The sequence below is a fragment of the Mytilus galloprovincialis genome, chromosome 6 (assembly GCF_965363235.1).
Source record: "Mytilus galloprovincialis chromosome 6, xbMytGall1.hap1.1, whole genome shotgun sequence".
Taxonomy (NCBI): domain Eukaryota; kingdom Metazoa; phylum Mollusca; class Bivalvia; order Mytilida; family Mytilidae; genus Mytilus; species Mytilus galloprovincialis.
The window spans coordinates 46,201,413-46,221,486 of NC_134843.1; the positions used below are offsets into that span (position 1 = coordinate 46,201,413).

At 33.3% G+C, this 20,074-nt stretch overlaps 1 protein-coding gene across 7 annotated transcripts in view; it reads right to left on the reverse strand.

Annotated features, from left to right (window-relative positions):
* The window catches only part of LOC143079718 (importin-4-like), a 343,997-nt gene that overhangs the window by 59,893 nt on the left and 264,030 nt on the right, over positions 1-20,074 (reverse strand). For all 7 annotated transcript variants that reach the window (XM_076255254.1, XM_076255258.1, XM_076255257.1 and 4 more), the window contains 2 exons: positions 3,735-3,812; positions 1,191-1,354 (listed from right to left, as the gene is read on the reverse strand). In XM_076255254.1, coding sequence (XP_076111369.1) covers positions 1,191-1,354; positions 3,735-3,812 — 242 coding nt within the window. The remainder of the gene's footprint in view (positions 1-1,190; positions 1,355-3,734; positions 3,813-20,074) is intronic.

Sequence of the window (20,074 nt, forward strand, 5' to 3'; positions counted from 1 at the left end):
ACTAGCAGTCAGATAACTGCGAGTACTCTCAGATCTGTTCATTGTGTCTTTTTGTGTCGGGATGTATAAGTACCCGGCCACTTCCACTTGTATTTTTGTCCATCTGATGAGTTAAGCTTTTTTCAACTGATTTTTATAGTTCGTTCTTATGTTGTACTGTTATACCACTGTCCCAGGTTAGGGGAGGGTTGGGATCCCGCTAATATGTTTAACCCCACCACATTATTTATGTTTGTGCCTGTCACAAGTCATGAGCCTGTAATTCAGTGGTTGTCTTTGTTTATGTGTTACATATTTGTTTTTCATTCATTTTTTTACATAAATAAGGCCGTTAGTTTTCTCATTTGAATTGTTTTACATTGTCTTATCGGGGCTTATTATAGCTGACTATGCTGTATGGGCTTTGCTCATTGTTGAAGGCCGTACGGTGACCTATAGTTGTTAATGTCTGTGTCATTTTGGTCTTTTGTGGATAGTTGTCTCATTGACAATCGTACCACATCTTCTTTTTTTATATTTGAACTGGGAAATGATAATCCTGTGAATAACAGTAATGGAATTATTATGGACCATTAATAACTACATTCAGAGAATAGAGCAACTATCAAGCAAGTTTTCGAGTAGACGATAGTAGTGTTGATTAAAAGACTACTAAAATTAAACATTAAAAACAGACCCAAAAGGTGAACTATTCTATTGAGAGCTGGTAGAGCATCTACAAATACTAAGGATTGGTAAATCAAATGACATCAGTTGTAAAAAAACGTCAATAGTCTTAAGTACAGTTAATGAGTTAGAAATCATTTAGTAAGAAAAAGAACAGGATATAATGGATGATGAGGAATCCGAAGCATTCTGTCATCAGATTGATGCTAAAAGATGTAACTTAAAAATTAGAAGAGAAAATAATGTTTATCAAAGTGAGGACTTTTGTCAGTCATACTGTATCCTCTAGATATACACATCTTCTTCAATCCTTCTATCAATTATATTTCAAAAGAAATGGTCCATCAATTTTCTTGACATAAATACTGCCCTTTTCAAGGATATACAATGCATATAAAAGTCTATATTGGACCCCTGACAATTCTTATACAAAATGAAAAGGTCTGGCTTTAAGAGAAATGTGAATAGAGCCTTGCCTCACATTCATAGAAGTAAAAAAAACATGTTTACATATTCCTATATACCTGTGTTTATTTCCTCAGATGCATTTTGCAAGTTTGCTTTGTGAACACATATACACATATTGCCTACTGCTACTAAAGCTGCCTTCTTTACACCAGGTGTAGGGTAGTTGGCCATTTCCAGCACTACACCAAAACTTTGTTCTAGGTATGGAAAGAATATAGACCTGTAAATCAAATTCAATTATTTTACCAAACAACAAGTTAAAATTTGACAAAAGATGGCTCTTTAATGTCCAGTTGCAATTTAAATACATATTAAGTATGAGCACATAGTATTGGTTTATGAATGTATACACTTCTTTTTTTGAAGATTGAAAGGCTGAATTAGAATCAAGACAAGGTCGTCATAAAGTATCAGTCTGAATGAAAACAAGTCACTTTACCCTAGACACAATATTCTAGATCCACCTTTTTAAACGGTATTTTTTATTACTCCTAAATTGCTATTGCTTTGCACAGCAATATCCTGGATATAAAGTATTGTGAAAAACCTGAATTTTGTGTATTTTTCTTCTTTATTACATGAATGTAAAATATATCTTGGAGTACACAAAGCAATAAAAATAATGCATGATATAACATTATAAAGATTTGTTTATTTCATGTGCTTTTTTAAAATGCTGTGTAGTAATAATTTATCCTCTTTTGCATGACAATTATAACATATTTCAAACATTAAAACATAAGAGTAAATAATTATTACAAACATCATATCTTCTTTCACTTAACATGCTAAGTATTAACATAAAATGACAAAGTTATTTTTCATTTACCTATATATATTATCAAAACCGTTTTTTTTAAAAGTGATTATTTTTGAAGGGTTAAATGTTTCGCGGTGGTGTCTTTTCATGGCTTTGTTTGGACTTGTTTGTTTGCTTTTTGGCCTTGAATGTTTGTCCCTAATATTTTATTAACTGTGCATTTGCATTCAGATATCGCAGATCAAATTTATTCGTTCATAGTGTGTTAATTTGCGTTTTTTGATTGAGTTAAGCCTTCCAATTGATATTTTATCGTGTGTTTTGCTATTGTTTCAGAAAAAGGGAGAGGGTTTGGTACCATTAAAACGCTGAATCCCACTGCAAATGTTTGCACTTGTCGTAAGTCAGGAATCTAATGTACAGTAGTTGTTGTTTGTTTATGTAATTTATACGTGTTTCTCGTTCATCGTTTTTTATATAGATTAGACCGTTGGTTTTCCTGTTTGAATGGTTTTACACTAGTAATTTTGGGGCCCTTTATAGCTTGTTGTTCTGTGTGAGCCAAGGCTCCGTGTTTAAAGCCGTACATTGACCTATAATGGTTTACTTTTATGAATTGCTATTTGGATGGAGAGTTGTCTTATTGGCACTCACACCACATCTTCCTATATCTATCTGATCAACTGTGGTTGACCATTTTCAATTTGACAACCATGGTTTACTGCCAACTTCAGACAAACTGAACCATGGTGAATAAAAAAAAAGATCTGGTTGATAACCATGGGAATTTATAACAAACTGTAAATTACTTTGAGACTTTTAACATTTAAACGTTTTTCAGTGGTACACATTTTTGACAATTTTTAATTTCTTTTTTTCCCCCAAGATGTAAATTCTGGCCCTCTGACCTTTCATGTTTATGTTCAATAAAAATATATTCTCTTTTCATTTGAAAACACATATAAACTGAGCAGTTAAGCTACAGTACACAGAATGAATGTCGTCTAAGAACTTAAACTTAAAAACTTTTACCTATTATGGTCCAATATCCAAAATCTAAATACATGGTTAGATTCATATATCATAGAACCCCAAGAATTCAATTTTTGATGAAATCAAATAATATTCAATATTAGACCCTGTACACCTCAATGTGGACAAATTTGATAACCGGGCCCAAATATTAAAAATCTAAATACAGCATATTGAAGAACCCCATATATTCAATTTTTGTTGAAACAAAACAAAGTTTTATTTTTTACCCTTTGGACCTTAATGTAGACCAATTTGAAAACGGGACAATACTGTGCAATTAGATATTTCTTGCTATTGTGCAATACTGTGCAATTGAAGATTTCTTGCTATGGCACAATACTGTGCAATTGAAGATTTCTTGCTACTGCAGAATACTGTGACGGCTTGCACAAAGTTGACGGCAACTGTAAAATGCACCCTTTAAATAGTTTTATACAACCGTGTTTAAAATATTTTTGAATAAGAATAGGAATAAGAATTTTTTTATAATAAAATGATGAATGCATGCCATTAAAATCCACATTACCAGTAAGGTAAATTAAAATTTAATTTATAAAGCATGAAACGGGCATATAGAAAACGGAAAAAATACGTTGTAACTTTTTGGAATTTTGGATCCTCAATGCTCTTCAACTTTGCACTTGTTTGGTTTTATAAATATTTTGATTTGAGCGTCACTGATGAGTCTGATGTAGACGAAATGGGCCTCTGGCGTACTAAATTATAATCCTGGTACCTTTGATAACTATTATGTAAAATTATATCTACAAAATGTACTATATACATATGAAATATTTGAATTTACCCTGCATTTCCAGCTAATTCTCCCAAAGCACAACAAGCATCTTCTTTTTCATCTAAGTAGGCATTCTCTACACTTATTCTGTTAATATCAAATTGAAAACATGATTTAAAAAATAAACATTGCAATAAACTACAAATGACAACTACAATTGACAAATGATTAAAATAGTCTCTGAAAATGAAACAAATTCTAAACCAATCATATCATTGTCCTCAAAGTGCAAATCTTAATTTAAAATGTAACAGTATTTCCAGTGCAGAATGGAAAAAAAATAGATGAAAAATCAATGATTTTTTGATAAATTAGAAATAATATTTCAAATGTATTATGTGTGTAAATCCATGATACAGCAAAGACATGAATATAGGTTTTTATCACTCATACAAACACTCAGAAGGTCGACAGGGATATTCTAAAAGAGAAATATATAGGACACTATCTACATGTAGATAATAAATTCAGTACACTATTCACAAACCGATGTGTATAAGGGACCATTCTATACTCAATTAGGCAAGTTGGAAAATGATGGGACTCCCTGGACCAAAATCGTTTTAAATATTATTTTCCTTACTTTCAACACAGACTTTATGTTTTATTTTGCCAGTATAAACATTCATTGATTTTGTTATAAGATATATATGAGAAACCCCCCACCCCCCCATTTATAATTATAGTAATAAAATTCTATAACCGTCAAAAGAGTTAAAATTTAAAGTTTTGGATGATTTTTCAACAAATAAAGCTCCAAAACTCTGCAACGTCATAACAAAATTTAAAAAAGAAAAAGAACTAGAGGCTCTAAAGAGACGGTGTCGCTCACCTTGGTCTATGTGCTTATTAAACAAAGGACACAGATGGATTCATGACAAAATTGTGTTTTGGTGATGGTGATGTGTATGTAGATCATACTTTACTGAACATTCTTGCTGCTTACAATTATCTCTATCTATAATGAACTTGGCACAGTAGTTACAGTGGAAAATATTTTGTAAAAATTTACAAAAATTTACAAAATCTAAGTTTGGTTAAATTTGGCCCAATAGTTACAGAGGAGAAGACTTTTAGGTGAGCTAAAAAGGAGCTTATTTGAACAAATCTGAATGAGTCACCAAAGTTTCATAAACAAATGTCCAAGTGTTTTTGAGCTATTGTCTAAAAAAAACTTGAAATCAACACCTTTTTTATGAATAGTCCCAATACTTAAAACATAATATCAGAAAAAAAATAAAGTGTTTTTGAGTTATTGTCTAATAAAATGCTTCGCTTAGTGCAGCATGATACGACTGTAGAGGTTGAACACTGAACAGTTTGGGGAAAATTGGACAAAATATTCAAGCTTGATACCGTCTGAATTTTGAATGTGATCAAATTTTAGACATAGTATAGGTTTCTGATACAAAACAAATGTCAAGATCTTACAAATCTATTACACAATACTGTTAAATTAAAGATTTCTGCTTGCAACTTTTCAAAAATTCTAAATTTGAGAAATTTAAAAAAAAAATTGGAACACCTTCAAAAAACTTGAACCCCCACAAACTTTATGAATTCCCCCTTGGAGCAATTACCCCCATACTCAATTATAGCCTTTCAATTGTAGTATGGAACCTTGTAGTACATTTACAGACAGATCCATAAACATTGATAAACAAAAATGCTTGTTTTGGCCCCTAATTCCTGCATGAATAGGACAATAACCCACAAACTCAAACCCAGCCTTTTGAGATTTGGAACTTTGTGGTACAATGTTAGAGAAATCAATACACTTTAACACAAGTTATTGTCTGGAAACTATGAAATGCTTGTTTTTAGCCCCAAAAAAATTTGCGGTCGTATAAAAAACTGGAAAATTACACCTTTTTTATGAATAGTCCCAATACTTGAAAATGTAAAATCAGAAAAAAAAAAATTAAAAAAGAATGTATGACAATATATATAAACAATTCACAAAAGTGTTATGCAAATTGCTGAAAGAATTTTGAAATTTTCATCAATAACAAGAAAATCACCTATTGTTTTATGAATAAAATCCCATAACTCCAAAACGTCAACTCTAAAATTTATAAACTACAGGCTTGTGTCGCTCACCTTGGTCTATGTGCATATCAAACAAATTACAATGGACACAGATAAATTCATGCCAAATTTTGTTTTGGTGATGGTGATGTGTTTGTAGATCTTATTTACTGAACATTCTACGATTATCTCTTTCTATAATGAACTTGGCCCAGTAATTATAGTGGAAAATATTTTCAAAAAATTTATAAAACTTTATGAAAACTGTTAAAAATTGAACATAAAGGGCAATAACTCCTAAACGGGTCAACTGACCATTTTGGTCATGTTGACTTATTTGTAGATCTTACTATGCTGAACATTATTGCTGTTTACAGTTTATCTCTATCTATAATAATATTCAAGATAATAACCAACCAGGTGCTCCGCAGGGCGCAGCTTTATACGACCGCAGAGGTCGATCCCTGAACAGTTGGGGCAGGTATGGACAAAACATTTAAGCGTGATACAGCTCTGAATTTGGATTGTGATCAAATTTTTGACATTATATGGGTTTTTTACACAAAACAAATGTCAAGATTTTACAAATCAATTTAATTTTTCTTCTTCAAACTTATTTATATCTAAAGTTAAATAGTTGACACAGCATAGGTTTCTGACACAGAATGAATGTGGTCTAATGAACTTAATTGTTTTTGCCTTTGAGCAATTCACTATGCTGTTGAATATTAATCCTGTCAAAAAAATGTTTGAAGAAATTTTCTTTTTATTTATGAAATCTGAAATGAGAACAAGTATGGACACAACTTTTAAGTTTGATACAGCTATAAATGTGGATTGTGATTAAATAGTTGACACAACATAGGTTTATGTCACATTATGAATTTTGTTTAAGAAATGAAAATTAGAATTTAAAGTTTTTAAATTTAATATTTAACTATTATGGTTCAATATCCAAAATGTAAATAGTCATGTCTGGCAAATGTCCAACATACATTATCTAAAAACATTTTAGATAAGATAAGGAAAACAAGCTTCATCAGCAACATTTTATATTGGCAAATTTCCAATGAAGTTATTTACATAAAGTTATTGGCAAATAAAAATAGAAAATGACATCATATTCATGTCTGGCAAATTTCCAACATATATTATCAACTACTATTCTATACAAAGAAAGATAACTCCAATTGAAAATTAATTGCTATTGCACAATATTGTGCAATTAGATATTTCTTGCTATTGTGCAATACTGTGCAATTGAAAATGTCTTGCTATTGCACAAAACTTGATATGAAATCTTGATTTGGACCAACTTGAAAACTGGGCCCATAATCAAAAATCAAAGTACATGTTTAGATAAAGCATATCAAATAAGCCCAAGAATTTAATTTTTGTTAAAATCAAACTTCGTTTAATTTTGGACCCTTTGGACCTTAATGTAGACCAATTTGAAAACTGGACCAAAAATTAAGAATCTACATACACAGTTAGATTTGGCATATCAAAGAACCCATTTATGCAATTTTTGATGAAATCAAACAAAGTTTAATTTTGGACCCCCATTTGGACCAACTTGAAAACTAGGCCAATTAAAGAACCTTAGTGAGCACGCTCACATACCCCACGTCCCCACATTGTCATTAGAGAAATTAAATAAGTATAAGAAAAAAAAATTGTATAAGAAAAAATATTGAATAATAATTTCCTGTCAATATACATAGTATGTCCTTATTATCTACAAATTTCATGAAATTCTGTTGTGTGTTTTCAGAGGAGTTGAGATGACAAACTGTTGCAGAAGTACATTGAAGCAAATAAGTTCAAAAGGGCGTAACTCCTAGAAAAAAAAATTGAACCGTAATTTCCTGTTGATATGCACATCTACATAGTATGTCCTTATTATCTACAAAGTTTCATGAAATTCTGTTGTGTGGTTTGAGAGGAGTTGCGATGACAAACTGTTGCAGTAGTACATTAAAGTAAATAAGTTCAAAGGGGCGTAACTCCTAGAAAAAAAATTGAATCGCAATTTCCCGTCGATATGCACAGCTACATAGTATGTCCTTATTATCTGAAAAGGTTTCGTGAAATTCTGTTGTGTGGTTTGAGAGGAGTTGCGATGACAAACTGTTGCAGTAGTACATTAAAGTAAATAAGTTCAAAGGGGCGTAACTCCTAGAAAAAAAATTGAATCGCAATTTCCCGTCGATATGCACAACTACATAGTATGTCCTTATTATCTGAAAAGGTTTCGTGAAATTCTGTTGTGTGGTTTGAGAGGAGTTGCGATGACAAACTGTTGCAGTAGTACATTAAAGTAAATAAGTTCAAAGGGGCGTAACTCCTAGAAAAAAAATTGAATCGCAATTTCCCGTCGATATGCACAACTACATAGTATGTCCTTATTATCTGAAAAGGTTTCGTGAAATTCTGTTGTGTGGTTTGAGAGGAGTTGCGATGACAAGAAACAGGACTGACGGACGGGTATAAGAAAAAAAAATTGTATAAGAAAAAATATTGAATAATAATTTCCTGTCAATATACATAGTATGTCCTTATTATCTACAAAATTTCATGAAATTCTGTTGTGTGTTTTCAGAGGAGTTGAGATGACAAACTGTTGCAGAAGTACATTGAAGCAAATAAGTTCAAAGGGGCGTAACTCCTAGAAAAAAAATTGAACCGTAATTTCCTGTTGATATGCACATCTACATAGTATGTCCTTATTATCTACAAAGTTTCATGAAATTCTGTTGTGTGGTTTGAGAGGAGTTGCGATGACAAACTGTTGCAGTAGTACATTAAAGTAAATAAGTTCAAAGGGGCGTAACTCCTAGAAAAAAAATTGAATCGCAATTTCCCGTCGATATGAACAACTACATAGTATGTCCTTATTATCTGAAAAGGTTTCGTGAAATTCTGTTGTGTGGTTTGAGAGGAGTTGCGATGACAAACTGTTGCAGTAGTACATTAAAGTAAATAAGTTCAAAGGGGCGTAACTCCTAGAAAAAAAATTGAATCGCAATTTCCCGTCGATATGCACAACTACATAGTATGTCCTTATTATCTGAAAAGGTTTCGTGAAATTCTGTTGTGTGGTTTGAGAGGAGTTGCGATGACAAACTGTTGCAGTAGTACATTAAAGTAAATAAGTTCAAAGGGGCGTAACTCCTAGAAAAAAAATTGAATCGCAATTTCCCGTCGATATGCACAACTACATAGTATGTCCTTATTATCTGAAAAGGTTTCGTGAAATTCTGTTGTGTGGTTTGAGAGGAGTTGCGATGACAAATTGTTGCAGTAGTACATTAAAGTAAATAAGTTCAAAGGGGCGTAACTCCTAGAAAAAAAATTGAACCGCAATTTCCCGTCGATATGCACAACTACATAGTATGTCCTTATTATCTGAAAAGGTTTCGTGAAATTCTGTTGTGTGGTTTGAGAGGAGTTGCGATGACAAGAAACAGGACTGACGGACTGACGGACGGACGGGTCAAAAACATTATACCCTCCGCAACTTCGTTGCGTGGGGTATAATAATTAACAAGAGTGCACACTCTGAAATGTCTCGCCTTCTATACTAATCATTGATATTATGTTGATAGTCCTAAGTATAAAGCTAAGCTTTATTATCACTGTCACATAAACTAACATTAACCAAGATAACTAAACAAAGACCAATGAACCTTGAAAAAGAGGTCAAGGTCAGATGAACCATGCCAGGCAGACAGGTACAGCTAACAATGCTTCTATACAACATATATAGTTGACACATTACTTATAGTTTAAGAAAAATAGACCAAAACACAAAAACTTAACACTGTGCAATGAACCGTGAAAATGAGGTCACGGTTAAATAAAACCTGCTCTACTGACATAAAGATCATAAAATATTTCCATACACCAAATATAGTTGACCTATGGCATATAGCATTAGATAAAAAGACCAAAACTCAAAAACTTAACTTTGACCACTGAACCATGAAAATGAGGTCAAGGTCACATGACATCTGCCCGCTAGACATGTGCACTTAACAATCATTCCATACAACAAATATAGTAGACCTATTGCATATGGTATGAGAAAAACAGACCAAAACACAAAAATTTAACTATAACCACTGAACCATGAAAATGAGGTCAAGGTCAGATGACACCTGCCAGTTGGACATGTACACCTTACACCATACACCGAATATACTAGCCCTATTGCTTATAGTATCTGAGATATGGACTTGACCACCAAAACTTAACCTTGTTCACTGATCCATGAAATGAGGTCTAGGTCAAGTGAAAACTGTCTGACAGACACGAGGACCTTGCAAGGTATGCACATATCAAATATAGTTATCCTATTACTTATAATTAGAGAGAATTCAACATTACAAAAAATTTGGTCACTGAACCATGAAAATGAGGTCAAGGACATTGGACATATGACTGACGAAAACTTCGTAACACGAAGCATCTATATACAAAGTATGAAGCATCCAGGTCTTCCACCTTCTAAAATATAAAGCTTTTAAGAAGTGAGGTAACACCGCCGCCAGATCACTATCCCTATGTCGAGCTTTCTGCAACAAAAGTTGCAGGCTCGACAAAAATCTAAGTATATTTTTAAATTCAGCATATCAAAGAACCCCAAGGATTCAATTTTTGTTAAAATCAAACTAAGTTTAATTTTGGACCCTTTGGACCTTAATGTAGACCAATTTGAAAACATGACCAAAAATAAAGAATCTACATACATAGTTAGATTCGGCATATCAAAGAACCCCAATTATTCAATTTTTGATGAAATCACACAAAGTTCAATTTTGGACCCTTTGGGCGCCTTATTCCTAAACTGTTGGGACAAAAACTCCCAAAATCAATCCCAACCTTCCTTTTGTGGTCATAAACCTTGTGTTAAAATTTCATTGATTTCTATTCACTTTTACTAAAGTTAGAGTGCGAAAACTAAAAGTATTCGGACGACGACGACGCCAACGTGATAGCAATATACGACCAAAAAATTAAAATTTTTGCGGTCGTATACGTATAAAAAACTGCAAAATTTTCTTAAAATTACTAATTTGGGAGCAGCAACCCAACAAAAGGTTGTCCAATTTGTCTGAAAATTTTAGGGCAGATAGATCTTCACCTTAAACAATTTTACCCCATGTCAGATTTGCTCTAAATGCTTTGGTTTCAGAGTTATGAGCCAAAATCTACATTTTACTCCTATGTTCTATTTTTAGCCATGGCGGCCATCTTGGTTGGTTGGCCGGGTCACGCCACACATTTTTTAAACTAGATACCCCAATGATGATTGTGGCCAAGTTTGGTTAAATTTGGCCCAGTAGTTTCAGAGGAGAAGATTTTTGTAAAAGTTTACGGACGCCGGACACCTTTCAGGTCAGGTGAGCTAAAACAAGAATGTGTCCATAGTACACAGATGCTCCACTTGCACTATCATTTTCTAAGTTCAGTGAACTGTGAAACTGGGTTAAAAACTCTAATCTGGCATTACAATTAGGAAGATCATATCATAAGTAACATGTTTACTAAGTTTCAAGTTGTTTCGACTTTAACTTCATCAAAAACTACCTTGGAACAAAAACTTTAACCTGAAGCAGGACAGATAAATGGTACGACTAACGGACGGATGAACAGACGCACAGACCAGAAAAAATAATGCCTATAAATGGGGGGAAAAAAACAAAAGGGAAGTTTAGGTTGATAGATATAAACAATTGAACAAAATTTTGTGAAAATTGGTAAAAGCGTTTTCGAGTTATTGACTGAAGTGTTCAGGATGGGGGACAGACATACGGACAATGGAATACCCTAATACTAACAAAATGGAAATGTAATTAAAAGTGCGAAGAAACACAACTTTGTTTACTGTACAATGAATAAAGTTCATACTTTCTCAGCTAAAAGAACATTTTTCTGTCTTGAGACCTCATGTGATTTTTATCATTGAAATCCATCCGACTGGCCAAATTCCAGTCAAAAATTTATTTCGTTCGATCATTAGGGTTTATAAAAAATATGTACAATTATTCTATCCTCTGTTGAGAACTAATCTTTACATTAATATACTCAAGAAGGTATAGAGCTAGACTTTATTTAATAAACTGCTCCACTGAGCGCAGCTGGATAAGTCTGCAGAGGGTCAACCCTGAACAATAAGGGCAAAATGGACACAATATTCAAGCTTGATACTGGTCTGAATTTGGATTGTAATTAAGTATTTGAGGTATTATAGGTTTCTGAATAAATGCAGTTAGAAAACTTGAAATTGGTTATTTGAATTGAATTTATATGTCGGTTGTGCAATACACTGTGCTGTTGCACAAAACTAAGTAAATCTGTTGTCAGACTATAAACAACTTGGAAACATAAAATCTATAATTTATAAAAAATCAAAAGGGAGCTTACAACAAGAGTTATAAACAATTTACCAAAGTTTCATAAAAAATGCTGAAAGCTGAAAGCATTTTTGAGTTATTGTCTGAAAACTGGATCTCCATAACACATTACTCAGTTAAGATGTAACTCCTTAATCAAGAAAATTTCTTCTAAGAGACATCTTCTATCAATTTACCGCATTACTTGTTACATCTGCACTTATATTTAATTGTCAGTTGTTTGAACTGTATTTCTCCTTTGGTCAATGGATGTGTTATTAGTAATGATGAAAGGTCTATAACACCTGAGAAAACATCAAGTAAACGGTTACCTTTAGCAAAAGTCTTTTAACCTAATATTAAAAACCTAAGTAAGTCTCTTCTCAATTTGAACCTGCTGAAATATGAGCCCATGAGAAAATTCTCATGTCACACAAAAAAAGTTCCTGGAACATATACTACAAGCAATATTTCAATTTTCCCTGAACTCTCCATTTGAACTCAATATACATTGTATGTCAAATAGCATATAGATCTCCTATCAATAATACAATCAACATAATATAAAGTCCTGCTCTATCCCATTAAATAAACTTCTGATTGTATACATTTATTGTGTAGTAATGACAGTGGTATTCAGTTTTAAATGAATCATAAATCATAATTGAAATAAAACTTTAATTTTAGATTAATCCCTTGATTTGGTTCTTGTGGAATCTTTTCATATAACATAAAATTTATAGCTTTAGGCGTAAACCAAAAACCGATGTGAATATAGAAAAGTGACAACTCTATCCAATTGGAAGAATGGTTCCACCTAAATGCATGATGCTATCAGGGAGTCTTTAATAAGGCTATCAGGAAACCTTGTATATAGCTAAAAGGAAACCAAGTAGTGATCGATGCTGTTGGATTGGTGTTGGAATTATTTTCATGAAATTTGACAGTTTATCCTTAGAAATTCTTGAAACAACTTATGATAAAACTTCATAATTTAGATGGGTAACAGCAGTGTCCCCAGGATCTATGCAAAACATTCAAAGTCAATAGATTGTGACTGAACAATGAGGGCATTAAAACCCTTTCAATGCTGAATGAATCCTTTTGGCACCCGCGTGCGCATGCCGAATTTATTCTTCTGGCACACCCGTGTAGATGCTGAATGTATTCTTAAGGATACATAAATTTCTATTTTTAGACTATCACAATCAAGAGTGTAATATGCATGTTTTTACGACTCAGAACGTAGAATGGTTAAAACTGTAGTAAAAACATATTTCATTATAAGAAAAGTGAAAAGTTTTGAAGCTAAGGTGAAAAAAATTACGACCACAACAAACATGGCGGACGAGAATGATCAAGTCAACTTTTTAGTAAATTAACCAACGAAAGCATAAAAAACAACAAAAATCATTACTCAACGAACTTCAAAAAATATTGAAGGTTAGTCTTGTCAATTTTTAATCGTTTGTATAGTGTTTTAACTTTTAGAATCGGAATTAAGCCTTGTGGTGTCTTGACAGGTGCTCGTAGTCCTCGTAACATTTTTATCTAACGTTTTTGATCGACTGTAATTAAAGAATAAATAAGTTTCCGGTATCGTGTTATATGTTATTAAATTCCTGTGATTCTCAAGATCATTTTATTTTTTTTCGTTAGTGTCGTCATCTGCAGATTATATTTAAAGAGTGATAAATCCAATGCCAATAATAGAAAGCCAGAAATTGATGTTGTTATGGAAAATATGAAAACAACATGGCGGAACCTCGGCGACATAACTTATACTATCCGGAATTAGTTCATTTTTTTCACTTGATTCGATTTAAATAAAGATTAAAATTATTTTTCGTAGATACTTAACAAACAAATGTGTTAATTTATTGTATTTTAGTCGTCTTTATGGAATAATTTTTACTTTATAAAGTTATAGAAGGTAAGTCTCATCTCCTCCTAGTATTTCACCCCCAAAAAATGTCGTCTGACGAATCAGACGAGTTTGAAGGCTTCACCTGGGCAGAATTAGATGAAGCTGGAGCAAGATTTCAGCAACAACTGCTACTTCAGGGTATTGGTGAAGATTCTAATGGTCTGGAAAGTGATGAGGAATCCGACACAGATGTACCTGGACCTGCTGGGGATGCAGGAAACATTGATGGCTGGCATGAGGACTTTCTTCACATTGAGCCTCATCTTTTCAGCCCCACTGGGAGAACTGGCCTTACAAGGATCATGCCTCAGGATAGAACACCTATGGATTTCTTCAAACGGTTTTTTAATCATGTTCTGTTGGAAATGTTGATACAGCAAACTGATTCATATGCCAAATTGCAGAAAGAAAACAAACCTGATGAAAACAAATGGCATGGGTGAGACTGACAATACAGGAGATGAATGCTTTCTTTGGTCTTTGTTTTGAGGTGGGTATAGACAGAAAACCATCTACAAAGATGTATTGGTCCACATACAGTTTTCTTCAATCACCATTACATGCAAAAACCATGAGCCGGGATCGTTTTACACAGATTATGAGGTATCTCCATTTTTCTGATTCAACACAGCAACCTCTGCCAGGAGATCCAAATTATGATTCGTTGTATAAAGTAAAACCTCTCCTAACTCATTTTAACACAGCATTTCATCAGTAATATACTCCAAACAGAAACATAACTGTAGATGAAACAATGATTCCAATTAAAGGGAGAGTACAGTTTAAGCAATATATGCCTCAACCAGATGCTCCACAGGGCGCAGCTTTATACGACCGCAGAGGTCGAACCCTGAACAGTTGGGGCAAGTATGGACACAACATTTAAGCTTGATACAGCTCTGAATTTGGATTGTGATTAAATAGTTGACACAACATAGGTTTCTGACACAGAATGAATGTGGTCTAAGAACTTAAACTACTTAAATTTTTTAAATTGGACATTTACCTATTATGGTTCAATATCCAAAATCTAAATACATGGTTAGATTCAGCATATCATAGAACCCCAAAAATTCAATTTTGATGAAATCAAATAATATTCAATTTTAGATCCTGAAAACCTCAATGTGGACCAATTTGATAACCAGGCCCAAATATTAAAAATCTAAATACATGGTTAAATTCAGCATATTGAAGAACCCCATATATTCATTTTTTGTTGAAATCAAACAAAGTTTAATTTTTGACCCTTTGGACCTTAATGTAGACCAATTTGAAAACGGGACAATACTGTGCAATTAGATATTTCTTGCTATTGCGCAATATTGTGCAATTGAAGATTTCTTGTTATTGCACAATACTGTGCAATTGAAGATTTCTTGCTATTGCGCAATACTGTCAATTGAAATTTTCTTGCTATTGCACAATACTGTGCAATTGAAGATTTCTTGCTATTGCGCAATACTGTGCAATTGAAAATTTCTTGCTATTGCACAAAACCTAATATAATAATTTTGGACCCCCAATTTGGACCAACTTGAAAACTGGGCCCATAATCAAAAATTTAGTACATGTTTACATTCAGCATATCAAAGAACCCCAAGAATTCAATTTTTGTTTAATTTTGGACCCTTTGGACCTTAATGTAGACCAATTTGAAAACAGGACCAAAAATTAAGAATCTGAATACACGGTTAGATTTGCCATATCAAAGAACCCAAATAATTCATTTTTTGATGAAATCAAACAAAGTTTAATTTTGGACCCTTTTGGCCCCTAATTCGTTGGGACCAAAACTCCCAAAATCAATCCCAACCTTTCTTTTGTGGTCATAAACCTTGTGTTTAAATTTCATAGATTTCTATTTACTTTTACTAAAGTTAAGTGCGAAAACCAATTGTCTTCAGACGACGACGACGCCGACGTGATACCAATATACGACATCGTATAAAAACCACACAAATGGGGTGTAAAAGCTTGGGTTTTGGCAGATTCACAAAAAAGTTATACAATACGTTGACATATATCCTGACAAAAATGCAACCCCCAGACACATCTCGGTAGTAGTGTAGTAAAAAGATGCTTGCAACAGTCTGATTTAGTTGGTAAAGGGTACTATCATTACAGTGATAATATTTTTACGAGTCCTGCGTTGTTTTCTGCTCTGTATGAAAATTTCGGTACATATGCTTGTGGCACAGTAAGATGCAATCGTTTTTGATCACAGTATGCTCATACATTGGTAAAAGAAACTCCAGCGTTGCAAATGTACATTTAAAAAAAAACAGATGGTGTTGTCTCCTTTCAATATGTCTTGTTGTGTACACAATGGCGGTCAGTAACCATCGTGACCGTCGGACAATTTTCAATTATATCGGTGGAATAACAATTGAAAAAGAATTAAATTTGGAACGAATCTGTTCAGACGATACGTATTTTCACTCTAGTAAACATCCATAGCTTAGAGTAGGTAAATAACAGCGAAAAAGAGATCGATATTGAATGGACAAGTTTCACTTTCAAAACTCTCGTTGAGAGACAGATAAAATCATTGAATTTCAGAAAAATAACAGAAAGTACGGAACTGCGATTTTTCGTAAATCAATAAGTCATGACAAAGACTATGGATCTCTTTTAAACCGAAATTTCAATCCGTTCCAGAGATATGAGCTATCAAAAATACGATAGTCGTTTTTGCCGGGGATCTTTCAAAATAATTCTGGTCAGGCAGTCGTGGGTGTGACTTTTTTCCCAAATATACCCCAAAAAACAGTTTCAACATAATACTATTGAACAATGATATCATTTAAGGCATTTCCATGTCATTTTAACACCAATACAACTTTATTTTATAAATATATTTAATTTAAATCACTTTTTTCATTGAAACTTGTTCCGTTCTTGTCAGCCGCTGACGATCAAAAAATGACTTTTTACCCCAATATATCTTAATATACTCCAAAAAAAAACGTTTCAATGCAATATTCATGTTGTCGAATGATATTTTACCAATATTTATTTAAAAAAAAACTTCTATATTTCTGCAGATAGCATATTTAATATTTATTTGAAGAAGAAAAATGTCTATTAAGCCAACATTCTTCTTCTTTAATATAGTAGTTAAAAACAAGAATGTGTCAAAAGTACCCGGATGCCCCACTCGCACTATCCTTTTCCATGTTCCATGGACCGTGAAATTGGGTAATAATCTAATTTGGTATTAAAATTAGAAAGATTATACTATAGGGAACATATGTACTAAGTTTCAAGTTGATTGGACTTCAATTTTATCAAAAACTACCTTGACCAAAACCTTTAACCTGAAACTCCCACTTTCATTTTCTATGTTTAGTGGACCGTGAAATTGGGGTCAAAAGTCTAATTTGGCTTCAAAATTCAAAAGATTATATCATAAGCAACAAGTTTACTAAGTTTCAACTTGATTGGACTTCAGCTTCACCAAAAACTACCTTGACCAAAAACTTTAACCTGAAACTCCCACTTTCATTTTCTATGTTCAGTGGACCGTGAAATTGGGGTCAAAAGTCTAATTTGGCTTTAAAATTAGAAAGATCATATCATAAGCAACAAGTGTACTAAGTTTCAAGTTGATTGGACTTAAGCTTCATCAAAAACTACCTTGACCAAAAACTTTAACCTGAACGGACGGACGCACAGACGGACGAACGGACACACAGACGAACGGAGCCACAGACCAGAAAACATAATGCCCCTCTACTATCGTAGGTGGGGCATAAAAACTCAATAAAGAGTATTCAATACGTGTGCGTTAGTAGGTGCCGAATGTCTTTTTACAATAAGAGATCAAAGATAAAAAAAAATATGTGGTGCATGCTGTACAGTCGGTGCAGGATAAAACATTCCATCATCTATGTAATCATGTCTTGAAAACTTCCATATAGTTGGAGGAGCTTTCAGTGTCGATTTCAATAATTTACTCCAGGCTATTACTGTTCTCGGACGTGAACTGGGAAAAGAAAAAGGCCTAAATGTTTCTAAAAATATATTGTTAGATTTGTTGAAACTTGTAAAACTCTTTATATTTTCAATGGATCTTCTGGAAAATTGGATTATATTAAAGAAAGAGACTGTCGTTTTATAAAATGAAAAGATCTGAATGGCTCTGAAAATTGAAACAAATATATACATACAAATAAGAAGATGTGGTATGATTGTCAATGAAACAACTTTTCACCAGAGACCAAATATTTTATAGAAGCTGGGACTAACCCATTGGTGGCCTTTGGCTTTTGTCTGCTCTATGGTCGGGTTGTTGTCTCTTTGACACATTCCCCATTTGGATTCTCAATTTCACTGTTACAATAATCACCCCGTATAACCACGATACAGATAAATCCGGACGTTGACGCGTTCGAAGCGATAATCAGGACAACAATTGATGACAACAACTTTGAATGACTCTCTAGAACTTATTTGAGGTTATATCTATATGTCAATGTACATGTTTGTTTATTTATTCAATTATATGATGGCCAATAAACAACTATCCACCAAAGTTTAAATGAAGTGGTTGAGAGCAATTAGTCCAAAGTACGGCATTCAACAAGGACAGTTTTGCTAATTGCTGTAAGCTTTACGGTGACCTAACGTTGTTAATTTATGTGTCATTTGGTCTTTTGTGGAGATTTTTCTCATTGGTAATCATACCTTTTTTTCTTTTCTTTTTTTTTATTTATACCATATATTCGGCTATAAAAGCAATCATACCACATCTTCTCTTTTACCTATACTGTATAGTCGGCTATACAAGGCCCCGATATTAAAACAAATGTGAAAATTTAAAACTAGAAAACTAATAGCCTAATGAATATCAATAATGTGATCATTTTCATAAATTTCCTGATACAAAACTTTGAATTTTTCGAAAAACTAAAGATTTTCTTGTCCAAGGAATAGATTACCTTAGCCGTATTTGGCACAACTTTTTGGAATTTTGGATCCTCTATGCTCTTCAACTTTGTATTGTTTGGCTTTATAACTATTTTGATATGAGCGTCACTGATGAGTCTTTTGTAGACGAAACGCGCGTCTGGCGTACTAAATTATAATCCTGGTACTTTTGATAACTATTTACACCACTGGGTCGATGCCACTGCTGGTGGACGTTTCGTCCCCGAGGGTATCACCAGCCCAGTAGTCAGCACTTCGGTGTTGACATGAATATCAATAATGTGATCATTTTCATAAATTTCCTGATACAAAACTTTGAATTTTTCGAAAAACTAAGGATTTTCTTGTCCCAGGAATAGATTACCTTAGCCGTATTTGGCACAACTCTTTGGAATTTTGGATCCTCTATGCTGTTCAACTTTGTATTGTTTGGCTTTATAACTATTTTGATATGAGCGTCACTGATGAGTCTTATGTAGACGAAACGCGCGTCTGGCGTACTAAATTATAATCCTGGTACTTTTGATAACTATTTACACCACTGGGTCGATGCCACTGCTGGTGGACGTTTCGTCCCCGAGGGTATCACCAGCCCAGTAGTCAGCACTTCGGTGTTGACATGAATATCAATAATGTGATCATTTTCATAAATTTCCTGATACAAAACTTTGAATTTTTCGAAAAACTAAGGATTTTCTTGTCCCAGGAATAGATTACCTTAGCCGTATTTGGCACAACTTTTTGGAATTTTGGATCCTCTGTGCTCTTCAACTTTGTATTGTTTGGCTTTATAACTATTTTGATATGAGCGTCACTGATGAGTCTTATGTAGACGAAACGCGCGTCTGGCGTACTAAATTATAATCCTGGTACTTTTGATAACTGTTATAACTGATGAGTTATTGAATTACGAAAAACAAATATGACACATCTATATAACATATTATATATTGTACTACATGCTCCTGACATTCGACAGGCACATAAAGAATGCAACAAGAGAATAAACATGTGACCCCTCAGCCCTCTATCTAACCTGGAACACTGGTGTAACAACACAATAT